Source organism: Carcharodon carcharias, chromosome 30 (genome assembly GCF_017639515.1).
Source record: "Carcharodon carcharias isolate sCarCar2 chromosome 30, sCarCar2.pri, whole genome shotgun sequence".
Lineage (NCBI taxonomy): Eukaryota > Metazoa > Chordata > Chondrichthyes > Lamniformes > Lamnidae > Carcharodon > Carcharodon carcharias.
Window position 1 is genome coordinate 3300381 of NC_054496.1, and position 21888 is coordinate 3322268.

Consider the following 21888-nt stretch of genomic DNA (forward strand, 5'->3'; position numbering starts at 1 on the left):
CTTCAAATGTGCTACTTTCAGCTCTAAGATCTGTCTCAATACAAGAGTCTGAGTTAATCAGGCACACAACAAGTTGAGCTTTGAATTTGATTTGACCTGATCTGAATCTGTAAGTACAAGTACAGTGTCTCAAATCTGACTATCCAAAAACCGGACATTTTTTAAGGCTGCCATGCATGAATTTTAATATTAGTTGAGTAAGATATAACTTACTGGCTTGTTTGGCTAGGTGTTGCAGTGACATGCCAACACCCGTCTTTTCCCACACTAAGTGGTCCAGGCAACCCTTGACCTTGACCTGGTCTGAACTGCCCAACCCGAAAACCAGCAAGACATGAAATCTGGCATGGACTCAGTCCTGAAGTCGCTGGTTTTGAGATTCTGTACCTGTAGCGTACAATGCACCCTCCTCCTCCTCCAGTTATATCGATCTTGCACCCCTCCCCATATCTATTTCTGTCTATTCCTGGTGAACATATAAATTGGGAGCAGTAGGCCATTTAGCCCCTTGAGCCTGTTCTGCCATTCAATAAGATCATGATCTGATTGTAACCTCAACCCCACATTCCTGCCTACCTGCGATAGCCTTTCACCACCTTGCTTATCAAGAACCTATCTACCTCTGCCTTAAAAATATTCAAATATTCTGCTTCCACCTCCAAAAACTCATGACTCTCTTGCGATATACGGTAGAGCCTGTTAATAACCCCACACAATGTGGATAGTGATCCTATTCATCCTCACCCTGTTAGTTTGTGCCTAATCCTGCTTTATTTCTACCCCTAGGTTGTATGCAAGGGATGGTTCCGTACCTCCCTGAGTTGATCCCACACCTCATACAGTGTCTGCCGGATAAGAAGGCACTAGTGCGCTCAATCGCCTGCTGGACGCTCAGCCGCTATGCACACTGGGTGGTCAGCCAGCCGCCAGACCAGTATCTGAAACCACTGATGACTGAACTCCTGAAGCGAATCCTGGATGGAAATAAGCGAGTACAGGAGGCAGCATGCAGGTAAATTAGGCCTTGTGTTTTCAGCTCTGTATTGCTTGTGACTCTAGAAGTGATGAATAGAGTGATAATATGTGTATTCATAGTGTCTGAATTGGAGACTGCAGTATCAGTCCTCTGTTATAGAGGATCCTTAGGGTTATTCTGCTGGGGATTTAGCAGTTGGTGGGGGAGGGTGGTGTTCGAATTTAGATCTTATTCAGTAACAGTGCTACTTTTCACTTCCTGTTTTGAGTGGTTGTAAGTTTCTCCTGACTGACCTTGCCAACTCCAATCTGTGTCCCTGACTCTGCCTTTCTTCTGCCTGCAGTGCGTTTGCTACGTTGGAGGAGGAGGCCTGCACAGAGCTGGTCCCATATCTCAGTTACATCCTCGACACACTGGTCTTTGCATTTGGAAAGTACCAGCACAAGAATTTGCTGATTCTGTACGATGCCATTGGTACATTGGCCGACTCTGTGGGACATCACCTCAATCAGCCAGTAGGCAGTTGCTGTGGATCTGACTTTTATATAGTGGCTGGGGCGGGGTCAAAGTATGCAATGCATTGATTTCAAATTCGCCAGCCTGGGGTGCTGAAGCCAATGCATAATTCAGGCAATGTTTTTATTTGGAACTCTTGGGTAAGGGAGCGAGGCCTAAAGGACATTAGCAAGAGTTGTAAATTAACCCTTGCAGCAATGGGCTCCGGCTGCTCACTGCATTTGTCACTCAGCATGTTGCTCTAAATTGGCAGTGTTGGCTCAGGAGGTGCAATTCATTCTCCACCACCTGAAGTTATAGCAGTGCACAGGACAGCACCTGCTTTTACTGATTGCTGGATAGCTTAAAGCTGTTAGAACTGCCAACACGATATGGCTGACCTGTGGTAATGGAGACCATTTCCTGGAGTCTTTGTTCTGGGTCTTTCTGGCTTGGTGTGCTCACTCCATACATTAGTTTTTGCTTGAATTTTGACTTTTGAGGCTGCAGCTTAAAGAAATTAACTATGTATTGGTGATTGCCTGTTCCCTGGAATCTGACTGAACAAGAGGGAGATGGTTTCATTGTGTGTGTGGCTGCTGTGCTGCTGTTTTACTGTGTTGGAGGGACAAGGATACTTGAGTTCTGCATGCATTAATGGCAGAATGCTCCACTCTGCACCCACAGGAATACATCCAGAAACTAATGCCCCCTCTCATTCAGAAATGGAACGAGTTGAAGGATGAAGATAAAGATCTCTTCCCACTGCTGGAGGTGAGTGTCCATTGAGCAGTATGGTAACCCAGCGACAATTGAGGTAGTGCTGAAGCTTTACATGAAGATCAATGGGCTGCATATTCTATCTCTGCATCTGCAGCCACTAAAAAGCACAGGGTTTAAGTTAATAGAATCCTAGAGCTTTAAAGCACAGGAGGAGGCTATTTGGTCCCTTGTGACTGTAACCCTCTTTGACCCACCTAATTCCTTTCCTCAGCTCTTTAAAACACATCTTTGTTGAATATTTATCCCTCATGCTTTATGAAGTTATGGATTCTGCTTCCACCGCTTTCTGGCCAGGAACTTTGTGTCCTAACATCAAGCTGCAGCAAAATGTCCTGCTTATCATCTCATATTTTCCCGGTGATCTTAAATTGATTCACCTGGTTACCAGTTCACTAACCAGTGGAAAACTTGTGCCCCTGTCACTCTAATATTACCTGAATAAAGCATTCCCCCACCCCACCCCAAAAACATTGAAGGTCCAATGTTGCCTGACCCTGCTCAGGCCATCCTTACAGTGCTCTGTACAGTCCTGGTCTCCATCTTATAAAAATGGATATGGAAACATTGGCGAAAAGCACAAAATAGATTTTACCAAACTCTGAGATTACAGCAATCGGGGAAGATTCAACTAGCTGGGGCTTTTTTTTTCTTTTAAAAAATAGAGAAGACATAGAGGATACCTAACAGATATTTCCAATTATAAATAGATTGGATAGGATGGAGAAAATCGAAAAGTAGAGGTTTTAAATACAAAAGCAAATACTGCAGATGCTGAAAATTTGAAATAAAAGATCATAACCCCACTCCCATTTTTTTTCAGCATCAAAGATAGACCAATCTTTTGTCTCTTTACTTGTCCTATTACCATCTCCTGTTATTTAATCTTTTGCTGCGTTCCACCCTATCAAGTCTTTTCCTTTTGTTCTTTCTCACCCCACCTCCCGCCACCCTCCCTGCTTTTCTGACTTTTGTTTCGTAGTACAGAACTTTGAGTATTGCTGAAAGAAAGAGACATGTCTAGGCTATTTGTCTTGTACTCATCAGGACACTCGCAAGAATACCAATATAAGGGGAAAAGCAACAATTTATACTGTATGTGAAGAGGGTGCTGATTGGTTGGCAAGTGGCATTGCCATGGAGTGTGCACCATTGATTGTGACTGACAGTTAACTGCAAAGCATTGTTTGAAATTTAAACCAGGCAGCTTGACCCTGATTGGTCAAGGCATTACCCTGAGGAATGAGTCAGCGAATGGCTGTCTCTTTATTTTGTTTAGCTGAAACAGGCACAATGTGTGTACATGTTCTTTCTGTCTGCCAAGAACAGGGCCTTGTGTATTGATATATGTAGCTTCTATTACATGCAAATGTGCCACATTACGAGCCTGACTGACTATCTTAAATTAGTTGTAAGTGTAATTCTTAGCGCACTGAGGATTATTTAGCAAATGTTGTCCAATCACAGAATCACACCTAATGTTGCACACTGTTTTGAGTTTTGCATCTCATGGGCTGGTTGGATATGGTCTGAACCTAGCTCATTGCAAATAGCAGCTGGGACATGCTGTTTGATGCAATCTGCCAGTGTTTGGGACATACGGTCTATATACCTGGCATCACACTGGCACTGAAACTCATATCCCACATTACTTGTTTGTGTGATAAGCAGAACGTCTTTTTGGCTCAACGGCAGCATCCTGTTAATGGCAAATACCACTCATGTTGCTACTGCATAGTAGCAGTGTGCAACAGCTAGCTTCACCTGTTACTCAAATTTTTGAGATACCTTTCTCTTCTAGGGCAATCTGAGGCGGACTGTGCACTTTTCAGGGCTGAAAGTGATGGCCTTAGGCCTGTTCATGAGTTTGCGTGATATACAGGGTGAAATGATCTGATCTGATCAGGGTAGCCATTATCCTGCAGGATGCCTTTGAGCCCTATTTCAACATCAAGCAAATGGCTTGGGCCCTATTTTACATGATTGCCAATAAGACCAATCTTAGCTGTGAAACTGTAAGAATCCTAATGCGTATATTGAGCAGTGAAGATAGGCTTGTGGTAGATTGTAGTAGAGAATCCCTTGGCAGATTTCTCAACTAGTCTATCAAGGAAGAGTTCATTTGACTGCTCCATTTCATAGGTGAATTGAGCATGGGATGGAGCTCAAGGGGCCTAGGTATGTAGGCCATGTGTACCAAAGACTGGCGGATTGTATCAAGCAGCATGTCCCAGCTGCTGATCGCAATGGGCAGGTACAGACCATACCCAACCAGCCTGTGCTTGCAAACCTCAAAACACAGTGTCCAACATTAGATGTGATTCTGTGATTGGACAACATTTGCTAAATAACCCTCAGTATGCTAAGAATTACACTGGCAACCAATGTAAGATGGTCAGTCAGGCTCGTAATGTGGTGCATTTGTGTGTACTATAAACTACATATATTAATACACAGGGCCCTGATCTTTGCAGACAGAAAGAACATGTACGTGCGCTGCGCCTGTTTCAGCTAAACAAAATAAGTGACAGCCATTCGCTGACTCATTCCTCAGGACAATGCCTTGACCAATCAGGGTCAAGCTCCCTGGTTTAAATTTCAAACCATGCTTGGCAGTTTAATTGTCAGTCACCTTCAGTGGTGCATTCTCCATGGCAACGCCATTTGCCAATCAATCAGCTCTCTTCACATAAGTATAAATTGTTGTTTTCCCCTTATTGGAGTGTCCTTGTGAGTGCAAGACGAAAAGCTTAGACATGTTTCTTTTTAAGCAATACTTTTTGCTTGCATAAAACCTTTTCCAGTTCTGATGATAGGCCATCAGTCTGAAGCATTAACTCTGTTTCTCTTTCCACAGATGCTGCCTGACCTGAGTATTTCTAGCGTTTTGCATTTTTGACATAATGACGAGATTGTTACTAATAAATCCAATAGGAAAATGGGAATACATTTCTTCACTCAGTGGTTAGAATGTGGAGCACAATGAAGTTTTAATGGTTTCAAAAGGAAATATATAGTCCATGAAAGAAAAGGGAATTGAAAGCTAAGCTGAAAAGGTGAGATGAGGTAGGATGGAAGGAGACTTGCGTGGAGTATAATCAATAGCATAGACTATTTGGGCTGAATGTTCCATGGAAGTTACATTTTATGCATTACTATTGTCTTTAAATGCTGCTTAAATTGGTGCACTTTGTTTATAGTACTGATCCTCACAAAGCAGGAAGATTGCTAGTTTAACCCTTGGTCAGTGCTAATCACAGCACCAGGGGCATCTCGGCTTGGAGAGGTACACTACCTGGGCTCCTTGCTCTTGATCACTGTCCAGGAACTCTCCTCTGAAAAGTGTGAATGGATGTCCTCATTTGGACAACATTGGACATATAAAACTCTCTGTCACATTCACTTTCACTGCTCCTTTGATATTGAATCCCAGCCATAGTTAACATTCCAGGAGATGAGGGAATTCAGTTTTTTTTTTGGGGTGCGGTTTTTTACTGGAAGCTGTCATGTTGTAGAGAGTGTTTTAGATTGTTCAGTTAGCTTTTGCTGCTCTTACTGTTGAAGCTTCCATATCTCCTTGACTCCAGGCTGTGATCCGAAGATAAGTTATCTGATGTACAGCCAATGCTAAAGGTTTTGTTACAGATGTGGTTACCTTGATGGCTGTTGCTATTGCCCTCTAACTCTCTGCCTTTCATTTGTGGTATCGATATTCATTGCTCTTTATTCTTCCTTAGTGCCTCTCTTCAGTGGCCACTGCTCTTCAGAGTGGCTTCCTCCCCTACTGTGAGCCTGTGTATCAGCGCTGTGTAACACTTGTGCAGAAGACACTCGCCCAAGCCATGGTAAGCTCTTTTTAACTGGCATTTGAATGAGGAGAACATGCATTGTGAAGTTTGATTGTGGGAGTCTCTCAATCTGTGAATTTTCTGCACTCGTCCTCATCCAAAGTAGCTTCACAGATTGAGATTCAGTAGTAAGGTACATCATCGCAGAATGCATGCTGTCTGTAGCTGCTGCAGTGGATGAACTAGTGTGAGCTGGGAATAGTGGCCCAAAGTTCCATGGTCTCATCTTCAGCCTCTTTTGGTTTTAATGTAGATTTGCTTGGGTGCTGTTTAATCAGTAGAATACTTGAAAATGGAGAGGTGGGCATAGGGGGTGGTTGGGGTGTTTGTTGAAATAGAGATTTGGCTAATAGCTGAGCAGGACCAGAAACCCATACTAACCAAACTGTCAACTTCTATTTTTATTCACTGTTGCTGTAGACAGTTTAACTCCTTTATCTACTGCATATAGGTGGTGTTTGTAGAATCATAGAATGATTACAGCAAAGAAAGAGGCCACTTGGCCCATCATGTGCACGCCGACCAAAAAACAAGCCTCCCAGCCTAATCCCATTTTCCAGCATTTGGTCTGTAGCCCTGAAGGCTATGGTGCTTGAGGTGCATATCCAGACACTTTTTAAAGGAGTTGAGAATTTCTGCCTCTGCTACCCTTTCAGGCAGTGATTTTCAGACCCCTACAATCCTCTGGATGAAAGAAACTTTGCTCACCTTCCCTCTAATCCTCTCACCAATCACTTTAAATCTGTGCCCTCCTAGCCACTGACCTCTCTGGCCCTTCCCATCTGCTCTATCCAGGCCCCTCAATCTTGTACATCTCAATCATTCTCCCCTCAGCCTCCTCTGTTCCAAGGAAAACAACCCCAGCCTATCCAATCTTTCCTCATAGCTGTAATTTTCCAGTCTTGGCAACATCCTCATAAATCTCCTGTACCCCCTCTAATGCAATTACATCCTTTTTGTAATGAGATGACCACAACTGCACACAGTACTCAAGTTGTGGCCTGACTAATGTTTTACATAGTTCCAGCATAACCTCCCTGCTCTTAGTTATTAGCCAAGGCATAGAATATGAAAGGGTTCCATATGCTGCCTTAACCACCTTATCAACTTGCCCTGGGATCAGGAATCTGTGGACATTCACGCCAAGGTCTCTCACTCCTCTACACTTCTGTCTCCCTGCATTTATTGTGTATTCCTTGCCTTGTTTGACTCCTCCAGATGCATCACCTCTCAATTGTCTGGGTTGAATTCAGTTTGCCACTTTTCTGCCCACCTGACCAGTCCATTGATGTCTTCCTATGGTACAGCAATCCTCCTCACTATCTACTGCATGGCCAATTTTTGTGTCAACTGCAGACTTCTTGATCATTCCCTTTGTGTTTACATCCAAATCATTAATCTAGACGACAAAAAGCAAGGAACCTAGCTCTGAGCCCTGCGGAACCCCACTGGAAACAGCCTTCCTGTCACAGAAGCACCTGTCAGCCAGTACCCTTTGTTTCCTGTCACTGAACCAACTTTATATCCAAAACAAAAACAGAATTACCTGGAAAAACTCAGCAGGTCTGGCAGCATCGGCGGAGAAGAAAAGAGTTGACGTTTCGAGTCCTCATGACCCTTCGACAGAACTTGAGTTCGAGTCCAGGAAAGAGCTGAAATATAAGCTGGTTTAAGGTGTGTGTGTGGGGGGCGGAGAGATAGAGAGACAGATAAACCAGCTTATATTTCAGCTCTTTCCTGGACTCGAACTCAAGTTCTGTCGAAGGGTCATGAGGACTCGAAACGTCAACTCTTTTCTTCTCCGCCGATGCTGCCAGACCTGCTGAGTTTTTCCAGGTAATTCTGTTTTTGTTTTGGATTTCCAGCATCCGCAGTTTTTTTGTTTTTACAACTTTATATCCAGCTTGCTACATTCCCCTGGATCCCATGGGTTTTTTTTTAACCAGCCTTCCATGTGAGACCTTGCCAAAAGCCTTCCTAGAATCCATGCAGACCACATCAACTGCACCATCCTTATCAATCCCCCTTTGTTACTTCCTCAAAAAAATTCAGTTCAGTCTGACACATAGTCAGACACAAGCTTCCGTTAACAAATCCATGCTGACTATCCTTGAACCTTGTCTAAGTGACAGTTTTATCCTGTGTCTCAGCATTGATTCCAATAATTTGCCCACTACTGAGGTCAGACTGACTGGCCTGTAATTATTCAGTCTATCCCTCACTCAATTTTTAAACAAAGGTACAATGTTAGTAGGCCTCCAATCCTCTGGCATCTCACCTGTATCCAGTGAAAATTGGAAAATGATGGCCAGATCCTCTGCAATTTCCTCCCTGGCTTCTTTTAACAGCCTGGGTTATGTTTAATCTGGCCCTGGTGACTTATCTACTTTAAAGGATGCTAATCCCATTAATACTTCCTCTCTCCCTATGTTTATCACACCCAATACTTCATACTCTTCCTCAACTACAATGTCTGCATCATTTTCCTCTTTTGTGAAGACAAATGCAAAGTATTCATTCAGAACCATACCCACATCCTCCTCCTCCACACATAGGTTATCTTTTTGGTCTTTTACAGGCCCTGCTCTACCCTTGGCTACCCTCTTACTCTTAATGCATTGATAAAAACATCTTCGTGTTCACCTTGATTTTTCTTTCTTGCCAACATTCTCTTTGCTTTCCTGATTTCCTTTTAGATTTCACCCCTCCACTTTCTATATTCCCCTCAGTACTGAGTCCTCAGTATTGGATATAAGTTTTCCTTTCCTACCATTTTACCCTTTAAGCTCCTTGACATCCAAGGGGCTCTAGATTTGGCTGTACCACCCCTTTCTTTGTGGGAACATGTTTACCCTGAACCCCTTGGATCTCCCCTTTTGCCTCCCACTGCTCTGACACTGGTTTGCATTCAAGTAGCTGCTTCCAGTCCACTTTTGCTAAATCACTCAGCTTAGTAAAATTGGCCTTGCCCCAAATTGGAACTCTAACTCCCATTCTATCTTTGTCCTTTTCTATAATTATGTTAAAACTAACTGAATTATGATCACTACCACCAAAATGCTCTTTATCTGTCACTCTTTCCAGCTTCATTTCCTAAAACTAAGACCAGACCATGCTCTCTCTTCTTGGACTTGCTACATACTGGCCAAAAACGTTTTCCTGAATGCACTTTAAGAATTCTGTTCCCTCTATTCCTTTCACACTAAAACGATCGGTTGGGAGGGCTGATGTGAAATGTGGAGTGATTCTTTTGTGTGGGAACATGAGATGCTGACACCAACCTGGCCCTGTTGGACCTATACTACCCACTGGTTTCATATGAGGGCAGTAATCATCGTGCACCCCAAAACCAACAGCTGATGCTCACCCTCATGTACTTTGCATAATTGTAGACTACCTGTTTCCCACTGATAGATTTTTGCTCTGGCTGTTTCCAGATGTATAACACGCAACCAGATCAGTACGAGGCTCCAGACAAGGATTTCATGATTGTAGCACTGGACCTGCTGAGCGGCCTGGCGGAGGGTTTGGGTGGTCACGTTGAGCAGTTGGTAGCACGGAGCAACATCATGACCCTTCTTTTCCAGTGTATGCAGGTGAATGAAAAGGAAACTCAGACTTAGATTTCTATAGGGCCTTTTGTGACCTCTGGATTTCCTAATGTGCTTCACAGAGTGTGTAGTCACTGTAATGTAGATGACCAATTTTCACACAGCAATGTCACAGATAAATGACAAGCTAATTGTTCCTAGTGTTTGTGTAAAGGTAAACAACTCTGCAAAGGATCTGAATCGGAACATGCTGAACAACCTTTGAACTTTTTTATGTGTATTGCTGATAACCTTTTAAATCTATTGTCCTTTGTGTGCATGTGTCTGTTGGAGGGATACTGTGAGGTGCATACACTTGCTGTGAAGGAACATAGACTTATGCCACCCATCTGTTCTGTTTGAACAGTGCTGAGCAGTAAAGCATTCTCCAGGACTGTAGGAGAGCTCAGCTCTTCCAGTAATGCTAAGATATCTTTTTATAACCACCCAATGAGGTCTTGGTTTAATGTCACACCTGAAAGACAGTGCCTCCCTCAATACTGTGTTAATTTATGTGCTCAAGCAGTGCTTGAAGTGTTGACCTCTGGCTGCAGTGAGAGTGCTACCATCAGCGGTCTGTGAAAAGGTAGCCTTGCTGCTGTGGCTGTCTGAGCCTGCACTGGGTGAATAAATTTTTGAAGATGAACTTGGGATGGCTGGACGAACATATTATCTGATCTCGGCCCTACTGCTGTGGTCTGAACTATTCAATGCTAGACAGCACCTTCAAGTCTGTCTCATAATCTGGTCTGAGCATTAGTCCTGAGGAGTGTACTCTTAACCTGGTTGTGCAGCCCCGCTTAACTAGATCAAAAACAGAAACAAATAACTGGAAAAACTCAGCAGGTCTGGCAGCATCGGCAGAGAAGAGCACAGTTGACGTTTCGAGTCCTCATGACCCTTCAACAAAACTAAGTAAAAATAGGAAACGGGTGAAATATAAGCTGGTTTAAGGGGGCTGGGGGCGTTGTTGGAACAAGAAGCCAGTAATAGGTGGAGATAACCAAAAGATATCACAGACAAAAGGACAAAGAGGTGTTGAAGGTGGTGGTATTATCTAAAGGAATGTGCTAATTAAGAGTAGAAAGCAGGACAAGCAAAGTACAGATAGAAATAAAAACAAAAAACTGCAGATGCTAGAAATCCAAAACAAAAACAGAATTGCCTGGAAAAACTCAGCAGGTCTGGCAGCATCGGCGCAGAAGAAAAGAGTTGACGTTTCGAGTCCTCATGACCCTTCAACAGAACTGATACAGATAGCTCTAGTGGGGGGTGGGGTGAAGGAATACTAAAAAGGCTAAAAGGTAGAGATAAAACAAAGGGTGGAAATACATTTAAAAATAATGGAAATAGGTGGGAAAAGAAAAATCTATATAAGTTATTGGAAAAAACAAAAAGGAGGGGGAAGAAACAGAAAGGGGGTGGGGATGGAGGAGAGAGTTCATGATCTAAAATTGTTAAACTCAATATTCAGTCCGGAAGGCAGTAAAGTGCCTAGTCGGAAGATGAGGTGCTGTTCCTCCAGTTTGCGTTGAGCTTCACTGGAACAATGCAGCAAGCAAGGACAGATGTGGGCATGAGAGCAGGGTGGAGTGTTGAAATGGCAAGCGACAGGGAGGTCTGGGTAATGCATGTGGACAGACCAAAGGTGTTCTGCAAAGCAGTCACCCAGTCTGCGTTTGGTCTCTCCAATGTAGAGGAAACTGCATTGGGAGCAACGAATGCAGTAGACTAAATTGAGGAAAGTGCAAGTGAAATGCTGCTTCACTTGAAAGGAGTGTTTGGGCCCTTGGACGGTGAGGAGAGAGGAAGTGAAGGGGCAGGTGTTACATCTTCTGCGGTCGCATGAGAAGGTGCCGTGGGAGGGGGTTGAGGAGTAGCGGGTGATGGAGGAGTGGACCAGGGTGTCCCGGAGGGAATGATCCCCACGGAATGCTGCCAGGGGGTAAAGTGGACACCCTGGTCCACTCCTCCATCATCCGCTACTCCTCAACCCCCACCCACGGCACCTTCCCATGCAACCGCAGAAAATGCAACACCTGCCCCTTCACTTCCTCTATCCTCACCGTCCAAGGGCCCAAACACTCCTTTCAAGTGAAGCAGCATTTCACTTGCATTTCCCCCAACTTAGTCTACTGCATTCATTGCTCCCAATGCTGTTTCCTCTACATTGGAGAGACCAAATGCAGACTGGGTGACTGCTTTGCAGAACACCTTTGGTCTGTCCGCAAGCATTACCCAGACCTCCCTGTCACTTGCCATTTCAACACTCCACCCTGCTCTCATGCCCACATGTCCGTCCTTGGCTTGCTGCATTGTTCCAGTGAAGCTGAACGCAAACTGGAGGAACAGCACCTCATCTTCCGACTAGGCGCTTTACAGCCTTCCGGACTGAATATTGAGTTTAACAATTTTAGATCATGAACTCTCTCCTCCATCCCCACCCCCTTTATGATCCCCCCTCTTTTTTTCCAATAATTTATATAGATTTTTCTTTTCCCACCTATTTCCATTATTTTTAAATGTATATCTACCCATTGTTTTCTCTCTACCTTTTAGCCTTTTAAGTATTCCTTCACCCCCACCCCCACTAGAGCTATCTGTACCTTGCTTGTCCTGCTTTCTACCCTTATTTAGCACATTCCTTTAGATAATATCACCACCTTCAACACCTCTTTGTCCTTTTGTCTGTGACATCTTTTGGTTATCTCAACCTATTACTGGCTTCTTATTCCAACAACTACCCCCGCCCACCTAAACAAGCTTATATTTCACCCCTTTCCTAATTTTACTTAGTTCTGTTGAGGGGTCAGGAGGACTCGAAACGTCAACTGTGCTCTTCTCCGCCGATGCTGCCAGACCTGCTGAGTCTTTCCAAGTATTTCTGTTTCTGTTTTTGTTTTGGATTTGCAGCATCTGCAGTTCTTTACTTTTAACTCCCTGCTTAACTAGATATTGGGCAGTGAAAGGAAACTCCTATTCATAAAGGAAGCCTGCCTTGCCGAACAGGGTGAGGGTGTGCTGGGAGGTTGATGCAATGATGCTTTGATCATTATATTATGGGGGTTTGTGACCTGTGCTGCCTTATCTCTCTCTCTCTAGGATACAATGCCTGAGGTTCGGCAGAGTTCATTTGCACTTTTGGGTGATCTCACCAAAGCCTGTTTCCAGCATGTGAAGCCATGTATAGGTGAGTGCAGTCGATATTAAGACACCAGGGCTTCTGTATACCTTCTATTGTATAGAGCTGGTTTCTTACTGGCCTCTTAAAGCCCTGCCGTGAGGTGGTAAGAAGGCGGGGGTGAAAGGTCGTGGGGAAACTCTTCAGTGTTTGGAAGTAATTCCTGCTCTGGATGTCATGCATAATGTGTTACTGACCTCTATGATAGTTCATATATTCATACTGTCTAATCCAGAGTTCTTTTAATATTCTTTTACCTGCCCTCAGGTGCCTGCTGCCATCCCATTCCTCCCTGTCCAGTTGGTGGGTATATGGCCTGTGACTAGCAGCCAGCTGATTTGTGGGCAGCAGGAATGGTGGTTGCCCCTTACCATTGGCATAGCCAAGTTGTCCTTGTACTGAGGAGCTGTTTTAATCCTTGCTCCCGGTGCTGAGCTCAGGATGATCTGGACCCTCAAATCCAGGTTCCAGGTGATCTTGGTAGGGTGGAGAAGATGCAGCTTTGTAAAGTGGGCTGAGGGCTGAAATATTTCCCTGTTATTGCTGGATTGATGTGATTTTGTTTTTAACGCCATTCCTCTTTTCCTTCTTCTCCCCATCTCTTAGCTGAGTTCATGCCAATTTTGGGAACCAACCTGAACCCAGAGTTTATTTCTGTGTGCAATAATGCCACCTGGGCAATCGGAGAAATCTGCATGCAGATGGGTGAGTTGCTTTCGGTGAAGTCTGAAGAGCTGGAGGAGAGTGGTGGACCATTTACTGAATCTTTTGTTTTCATAATATAATCTGACTAGAGATGTAATATAGACACTGCTGCATGGCCTAGTGAGATATGGTCTGTCTTAATGTGCTATGAACCCCACAGACCAAAATCCACCAGCTATTGACCCTGGCCTGTGCTGTAAAGCTAACCTCACTTGTGGCTGCAATTGCTTAATCTTGACCTAGGACTTCACATGCACGTTAGGTATTTTTTTGGACTAGGAAATGGATCCTGATCATACCCAGTGACTGGCTCCATGTAAATGTGAGAGGATTGGGCTGAGATTTGAGGTCATCTACATCCCACAGACACTCATTGAGCTTGAGTGAACAATGGAAACTGGGTGAGATAATCATAAACCTCAAACCCATAGACCCAGGCTGATGTAATCATAATCCCTGCTCCAGTGGAACTACCCCAGCAAGGGGTACAATGTGAGGGCCCTTTGATTCAGTGATCTATAAGAATATCATGGTCATGAAACTTTAAATTGCATACTAATGTGGGAAAGGAATAGCACTGATGAAGAATATAAATTTACTGACTGCACTGTATAGCAGCAACCTAATTTAACAGTAGTAACTTTCAGATTAATGAATTCACTGTCGGCCTTGAAGGGCAGAAGGAATGTAAAGTTTGAACTTAAAAATAAATAACATCCTGGAGAGGGGGAGTGGGTCATCATTGACCATTAATGTAACTGGACTAGCCGTATAAATACTGTGGTTTCAAGAGCAGGCCAGAAGCTTGGAATCCTGTGGTGAGTAACTCACCACCTGACCTCCCAAAGCCTGTCCACCATCTACAAGGCACAAGTCAGGAGTGTGATGGAATACTCTCCACTTGCCTGGATGAGTGCAGTTCCCACAACACTCAAGAAACTTGACACCATCCAGGACAAAGCACCCACTCCACCACCAATGCACAGTAGCTGCAGTGTGTGCCATCTACAAGATGCACTGCAGCAACTCACCAAGACTCCTTCAACAGCACCTTCCAAACCTGTGACCTCTTATCACCTAGAAGAATAAAGGCAGCAGGTATATGGGAACATCACCACCTACAAGTTCCCCTCCAAGTCTCAAGCCATCCTGACTTGGAAATATATCCCCATTTCTTCCTTGTCGCTGGGTCAAAATACTAGAACTCCCTCCTGACAACACATGGGTGTTCCTACAATGCATGGGGTGCAATGGCTCCCCACCACCACCCTGAGGGTAATTAGGGATGGGTAGCAAATGCTGGTCTGGCCAGTGATGCTCACGTTCCATGAATATATAAGAAAGAGAATCTTGAAGTGATGAAGGAATGTTTTATAAAACTCCTGTGGAACGCTGTAGTGCATTTTAGTGTGTTGAAGATGCTGTAATGCAAGTAATTTTTAATATTCATTCATGGGATGTGGGCTTCGCTGGCTGGGCCAGCATTTATTGCCTATCCCTAATTGCCCTTCAATTACTGGAATATCAGTGGAGTTGGAATCTGAATATTAATCTCCTACCCTGGCAGGTGCTGAGATGCAGCCATATGTGTCACTGGTTCTGAATAACTTGGTGGAGATCATCAACAGACCGAACACTCCCAAGACTCTACTTGAGAACACTGGTAAGCTACAAACTGATGTACATTCCCTGGGGGTCCTGGCCCTGAGCTTGGGATCAAAAAGGAGCACAAGCATTACCAAAATCGGTCAAACAATTTTCCTGGTTTAACCATGCCCACCACTGAGATGCTGACCTCATGAAAGCAGTGTGTAATAAGCATGGTGCCTGAGTGAGTGCAGTGAAGGTTGGAAAATAACCACCGTCATTGAGCTATAGCCAGCAGCTTTGGAATGAGGCCGGCATTCAACTGTGTGAGAACTGGGTGTTGTAGGCACTCGATGCACCTATGCTTCACTTCACAACAGATATTTAATACAATCTCCAACCCAATGGCGATGCTCCAGGGCATTTTGGACCACTTGGAGACTACTGCCTCTTTCCTTCTGTCCCTACTCTGGAGGCAAGTGCAATGTAATTTTTGTGGGTTTCTCATAATTGCTTTTGGGGCAGGTTTGTTGTTATAAAATCTCATAACTTCCTGAAAATATGCAGCATGGTGGCACAAACTTCCTTGTTTTGGATATGATTCTGCCATTGAAATTATTGCACTCATATAGCTTCGATAGTGAGCCAATGTCTGTCTCCCTGTTCTGCTACCCCACCCTGTAAGCCAACCCTTATCTGCAATACATTTCTGCAGCCCCAGTGGTCTTTCATCAAAATGGAAGCCCTTTACCATCTTGAGAGTGTTCTTCTGTGTCCCCCTGAGGATCTGTAGCTGTGACTACCAGGTGAGGCTCACAGGACAGAGCACCAGTGTATTTTATCAAATGGACGGATGAGGTGGTGACTGGCACTTGCAACACTGCTGTGATGATTAGAAAAGGCAGACATTTGAATTCTGAACTAAAGAATGTTGAACTTTTCTATTCTGAGCATGTTGACTCTGGGAGAAGCTCTGACTAATAGTGGTGATGCTGTTGGTTGATTTTCCTGTCTCCTCCCCGCAGCTATAACCATTGGCCGTCTAGGTTATGTATGTCCCCAGGAAGTTGCGCCCATGCTACAACAGTTCATCAGACCATGGTGAGTGTTAATTTCTTTTTCCCTCCCTCCCCTCCATTTGGTTCCAGAACCATTCACTGTTTACAGTCCAGAGGTGGGTTCTCTGACCTCATAGGTGAACTAACCACTTTGACTTTTCAGGCCAGCCTGGGTCAGTGCTGTGTGCCAGCTTCGCTGAGAGCTGGTCATGGCTGAAACCCAGATCCTGGCATGAGTAGGGTGGAGTTTCACATTTCTCTACATTCGGACTCCCACAGTGTGGCTTTGTAATTCCCAGGTGCACGTCTTTGAGAAATATCCGTGATAATGAAGAGAAGGATTCTGCGTTCCGTGGGATCTGTATGATGATTGGAGTGAATCCAGGGGGTGTAGTGCAGGTAAGGAAATGTTTTGCTGTCTGAAGTGTGACTGTGCTGAGTTGGTTGATCTCAACCTGAGTGACCATGGTGTTGGATCACTTGGTTAAAGAGGACAGCATCAACCAGGGTTCCTGCTTCTGATTGCAATCTAGTAATTCCTGCAAAATATAGATATTGGAAAGACAGGATTGACCTCATCTAGAATGGCTCATGCTGACACTTATTGGGTTCACATGTATGACTGTGGGTGCGGTTTCGGAGTGTCTGTGTCTCTGGGACTCCACACAGTTGTGAGAAGCAGCAGAGCTGTGATGATCACAATTCTAGGCATTCTGAGGTATTTTGAGTTAATGTGGAATATTCCTCCACTTGCTGCAGCCCATTTGTCTTTGTCCATTTGCTGATGCCTGGTTTAAGCAGCTTCTATATATAGCTGGGCCTTGTACATCCAGTTCAACGGTGTACGAGTTAACAGATTAAAACTGAGCATTTTGTTTCTTGTAGGACTTCATCTTCTTTTGCGATGCTGTTGCTTCATGGGTGAGTCCAAAGGATGACCTGCGTGACATGTTTTATAAGGTGGGTGTGAACTCTGTCCTCTTTCCTGCACTTCCAGTTGCCCACAACCAAACACTGCAGCTACTCCAAGTGGCAGATACTTCCTCGGCATTTGAACTATGCACTGATGTGAAGTGTTGATGTTGTCGGGTGGGATGCACAGCACGATGGTAATATACTCAAAAACCAGCCAGGAACTCATTTGTCCCTTCACTCTTACTATGGTGGATATGGTGTTTAGCGATCTAATCTCTGGATTGGGGGACTTTAACTCACATCAATACTTCAGCATTTCTCTTGGCTTAATCTGGTATGGCATGCCTTTGGGGTGGATGTTTCTGGGTCTCTCGGCCTTGCCCAAGTGAAGAATCTTGATGTGTACATTCGTGGCACCCAACTCTTCCTCTCTCAATTGCTTCATTGCCTCTGTGATAAAGTGCTTGTCCCATGTGGCACGTTGAATGAGCTGAAATGCCCTCCAATTAAATATCAGGAAGATTGAAGTTATTGTCCTCATCCCCACCTGTTTCCTGGCCATTCCAACCCACTGTTCGAAACTTTGGTGGCCTATTTGAACAGGAGCTGAACTTCCCCATATCCTCTCGATCAAGATAAACTGCTTCCACCTCTGTTCATTCCTTGCCTCTGTCCCTAAATCAGCCTTTCTTCTACTGAGTTCCTCCTGCCTCCAAACTTCAGCTGCTAAGACTATAAGCTGTGAAGTTTCCTCTCCAACTTGCTAAGAAGCTGCTGAAGCATTTGGTCACTTGACCTAATGTCTTCACCTCTGGCTTAGTTTTAATTATACTGATTACACTCTGGTGAAGTTCACTAGGACATTTTACTACATTAGAGATAGTTATATACATTCAAGCTGGTGTGTTGTTCCTGGCAGCCAAGTCCCTTCCAACATAGGTGAGTGATGAGTAATCCAGTACAGCGGTGTTTAGGCCTGCTGAAGGCTCTCCCAAGCACCAGTGCACAACTCGTGGTACAGACTCAGGATTGAAGCAGGAAGCCTGTAGTACATATGGGTGACTGTTACATTGAATGATGCATTTACCCTGCTTTCAAATTTGTACTACTTGCTACAGTTAAAGCCATGGGAAGAAAGGGGATGTTTATCCATGATGCTTTTTGTCTTTATTCACTTGTATTACTGCCAGAAGAGCTCAGTGAATGATGAGGTTTCACAGAGACTTATTATTTGCTACTTTCTAACATTGTGGTTGGTGTTTTTCATCTTGCAGATCCTGCATGGCTTCAAGGAACAAGTTGGTGAGGAGAACTGGCAACAATTTTCAGAACAGTTCCCACCACTTCTGAAGGAGCGGCTGTCTGCGTTCTATGGCGTATAGCTGAAATTAAGGGACACAACGTCAGGTGGGCATCCTGAGATCAGGCATAGGTTTGGGTTTGTCCTGAGGAGTGCAGTCAGGCTTTTCTCCAACAGGCAGCATCTCCCTGACCCAACTTGTTCACTTTGAGATCCTTTGGGATTTGGAGTGTTGTTGGAAGCTGTCTCCTTTCCTGGTGTGTGGTTCATGTTCTTTCTCTGCATTGGGCTGGAAAGCACAGCCTTCTCTTAAAGGGATTTGAAATGGGAATGAGGTTGGGAAGTTTTTGCCCCCCTCCCCTATTCACGTTCTACTCCAGTGCTGAAAAGAATCTCGATGCCGGGCACTGGTCTGTCCTGGCAGATTGTGAACTGGCGGAGATTCTGGGCACTGCTAAGGTCTGTTTTGGGGAAGTGGGGAGGAACAATTATTGTGCAGCTTAATTGTGGAATTTAAAGCTGATTCATTGACTGTTAGAGTCCTTGTGACTACTTTGAATGCTATTTATTAATTTCTGATATGCTCTGGATTAATACTAAAGTGTCTCTCTTTTTCTCTCTCTCTCTTTCATCAGGTTTCTGTTGCTGGGAGGGCTACTGGGAAATCATCCACATCTAAGAGTTGCACTGCCCTGTCATTGGGGGGTTAGGGTGGAGTTGGTGGGACTAAAAACACGCCCCCTTTCTCCGAAAATATCGGGGGAAAAACAGCCTCTAAACCAGAGCAAACTGGATTAATTCGGCAGCAAGATCTGGTACGCCTTCTTTCTGAAGAGGGAATCTGCCACTACACACGGGACATTCCAAAGATCCCGAGGGTCAAATCTCAGTTGGACAACTCGGGAGGGGGCAAAGTGTGGGAAATTTAGGAAAATAAATTAAAATATAGGCAAGCGTAGTGAAGAATTCCACAAGATTAATAAAATCAGCTAGAATCAATCGGCCTTGTCCATCTAAATTTGGGACATTACAAGCCTGATGCTTGTGCCGTGGTTTAAGGGTAGAAGTTTTTAAAATTAAAAAGAAAACAAACTTTTTTTAACACATTAAAACTAGAAAGCATACCGAGCTTTGTACTGTCGCATAGATACCCCAGCAGTCGTCAAAAAGAGAGTCACTGTTTAAAGCTAGACTGCATGGAGGTGAGCTGTAATAGTCTAGTGATCTCTGAATAGAACGTAATGAGTGGTAATGTGTGTGTGTAGATCAAGGCTTCACTATCTTTTCTGATTGGGTTGTAAAGGATCGTTCCAACGTGGACCGACGGTCAGCCTTCCGCTCCCCTCGAGAGGCCGGAAGTGGGTAGGAGAGGCTGGTATGAAAGCCTGTACCTTGATACTGTAATGAAGCATGTCTGTGCTGTCATGCTGTGGCAATGCCCTGTCAAACAATGAACCATTTGGGTTTGTTTTTTGTGATAATGTGCTGCTGCGTTCTCTTGTCGTCTTATCCTTAAAACGGAAGTGTAAACTAAAATGGCAAGTGGTCAAAAAGAGAAAAACCCAAACCTTTTCTAAAAAGACTCTTAGTTGCACTTGTGACCTTTTTTTTAAATATTAATAGTTAGCTCCATGTAACTGAACAATTTGACCCATGTGCTGCATTGGACACTGGTGAAGTGTTGACTTTTGACTGGATAGACCTAGGAACTGACCAGTCCGTAGCTGCTGTATTGGAGGAGGGGAGAAGCACAAGTGTTGAATAGCTAGTAATGACAGCAAGGAATTGGAGCTAGAGAGGGCAGTTGCATCATTGCGGGGGGTGGGTGGAAGTGTTGGGGGGGGGAGGTGGGGGGGGGCCCAGGGTGTGTTGGTGGTGCAGTATATTTACTGTGGCATCCCTTTTAATCAGTGCATTGACAGGGATTTCATGTTCCCAGATTAAACCCTTTCAATTAGAATTTTTGGCAGTTTGTTTCCGATCTTAGTCATTGGTGTCAAACGCACGTTGGAATTAGATTTCATGTTGGAAGTACCCTCCCACCCTCTCTTTAAACTTGCTCTCACCAAAAGGATACAGATGGTTTCCTGTTTTGATCACCCCTGTGGCAATTTGTCATGGTAAAAACCTGCAGACTGAAGACCAGGCCTGGAACTGACGGACACAGCCCTGTTATAACAGCCCTGAGAACCCGTCAGAGTGTGATGTTGGCTGGTAGCTGCTTGAAGTGACATGTCTTTCCCCTCTCACGATTAATCAGCAATGTTACCTCGCTGATCAATTTGAGTGATTATTGAAACATTTTTGATGCAAATTCAAATGCACCTGTGTAATTCCTGGATCAATATTCTGAAAAGATTTCTGCTCCCTGATTCCATTCCCCATTTTTTGAAATGGGCCTTCTCCCTCTATGTTGGTCACCACTGATCAGTTCCGTGGGGCCCACAGGCTCCCAGTGTCTCCTTTGTTTGTATGAACTTTGACAGTCTGTGCTGCTCTGTCTTTGACTCAACCCCGCACATGCGCACAAACACATGATCGCTGTCAGGGTGTGTTATAGTAGCCAGGATTGGGACAAACCATACAGGGGACCTCAGACTGAATCACCTGTATGAATTGCTGTCGCAATTGTTGGGCTGTAGCTCGTCCTGAGCTAAGGTGTGGGGGAGGAGTTCCTCTTTCAGTGCAAGGTTCTGTAACAATTCCTGCATGTACTAATTTCAGCTAGCATCTTTTGTCCTCACTGAAAATGTTTGGCAAGTTCTTAACTATTTTTAACAATTGAATGAGCAATTCTGTGTATGGTTTGACTTGGCTAAATGCTACTCGTGTCTCCAACATCCATCACTGAGTTGGCGAGAGGTGGCGATGCCCTGTGCTCCATTCTTATGGTGTCTCAAATAAGCTGAGGTGTCTGCCATCCAAGTCCAGTCATGTTTTTAACGAATGCTGATGTTGGAAGGTGAAGAATGTGCTTTGGCGATTGTAAGTGAAGGGGCTGTAATGGGGGCATGGAGTTGTGTGTAGAGCATTGTCAGTGGTACATTTTCACAACTGCACACAACATTGGGTGAAGTTACGGATCATGTTGACCCTTGTGTTCAAAGGACCTGATGTTGGCAGGATGGGGCTTGTTCCTAATCACTTGCTGTTATGTGGTGAATGAGGAGGAATATTAGGCTGCTTGTGTTCACCGTCTGGTTCCAATCCTCGCTGCAGCATGCTGACTGAGTTTTCTGTTTCTTTGTCTATCTGTCTGTAAAGAATGGGCATTTCATTCCTTGTATTTTTTAACCTTGTGAGGGACCTCCAACTCCATTCTTTTTGGTTGATGTCATAGATTTGAACTTCCTACAAACATTCCCAGAAGGAACACCTTCCCCATTGAATAGAATCATACCACTTGGACATTTTAATTGTTTATGGAGCAGTGTCTGGTGTCAGGCATGGTTG

The 21888-nt window shown here is 44.3% G+C and overlaps 1 protein-coding gene across 5 annotated transcripts in view; it reads left to right on the forward strand.

Annotated features, from left to right (window-relative positions):
* LOC121271345 (transportin-2) overlaps positions 1-20017 on the forward strand; it is a 46464-nt gene extending 26447 nt beyond the window's left edge. For all 5 annotated transcript variants that reach the window (XM_041177290.1, XM_041177291.1, XM_041177289.1 and 2 more), the window contains exons 12-24: positions 787-1012; positions 1320-1491; positions 2159-2245; positions 5989-6096; positions 9537-9695; positions 12792-12879; positions 13477-13575; positions 15143-15238; positions 16188-16263; positions 16520-16619; positions 17106-17180; positions 18410-18542; positions 19071-20017. In XM_041177290.1, coding sequence (XP_041033224.1) covers positions 787-1012; positions 1320-1491; positions 2159-2245; positions 5989-6096; positions 9537-9695; positions 12792-12879; positions 13477-13575; positions 15143-15238; positions 16188-16263; positions 16520-16619; positions 17106-17180; positions 18410-18517 — 1394 coding nt within the window. In that variant the 3' untranslated portion in view covers positions 18518-18542; positions 19071-20017. The remainder of the gene's footprint in view (positions 1-786; positions 1013-1319; positions 1492-2158; positions 2246-5988; positions 6097-9536; positions 9696-12791; positions 12880-13476; positions 13576-15142; positions 15239-16187; positions 16264-16519; positions 16620-17105; positions 17181-18409; positions 18543-19070) is intronic.
* Positions 20018-21888: the final 1871 nt, after the last annotated feature.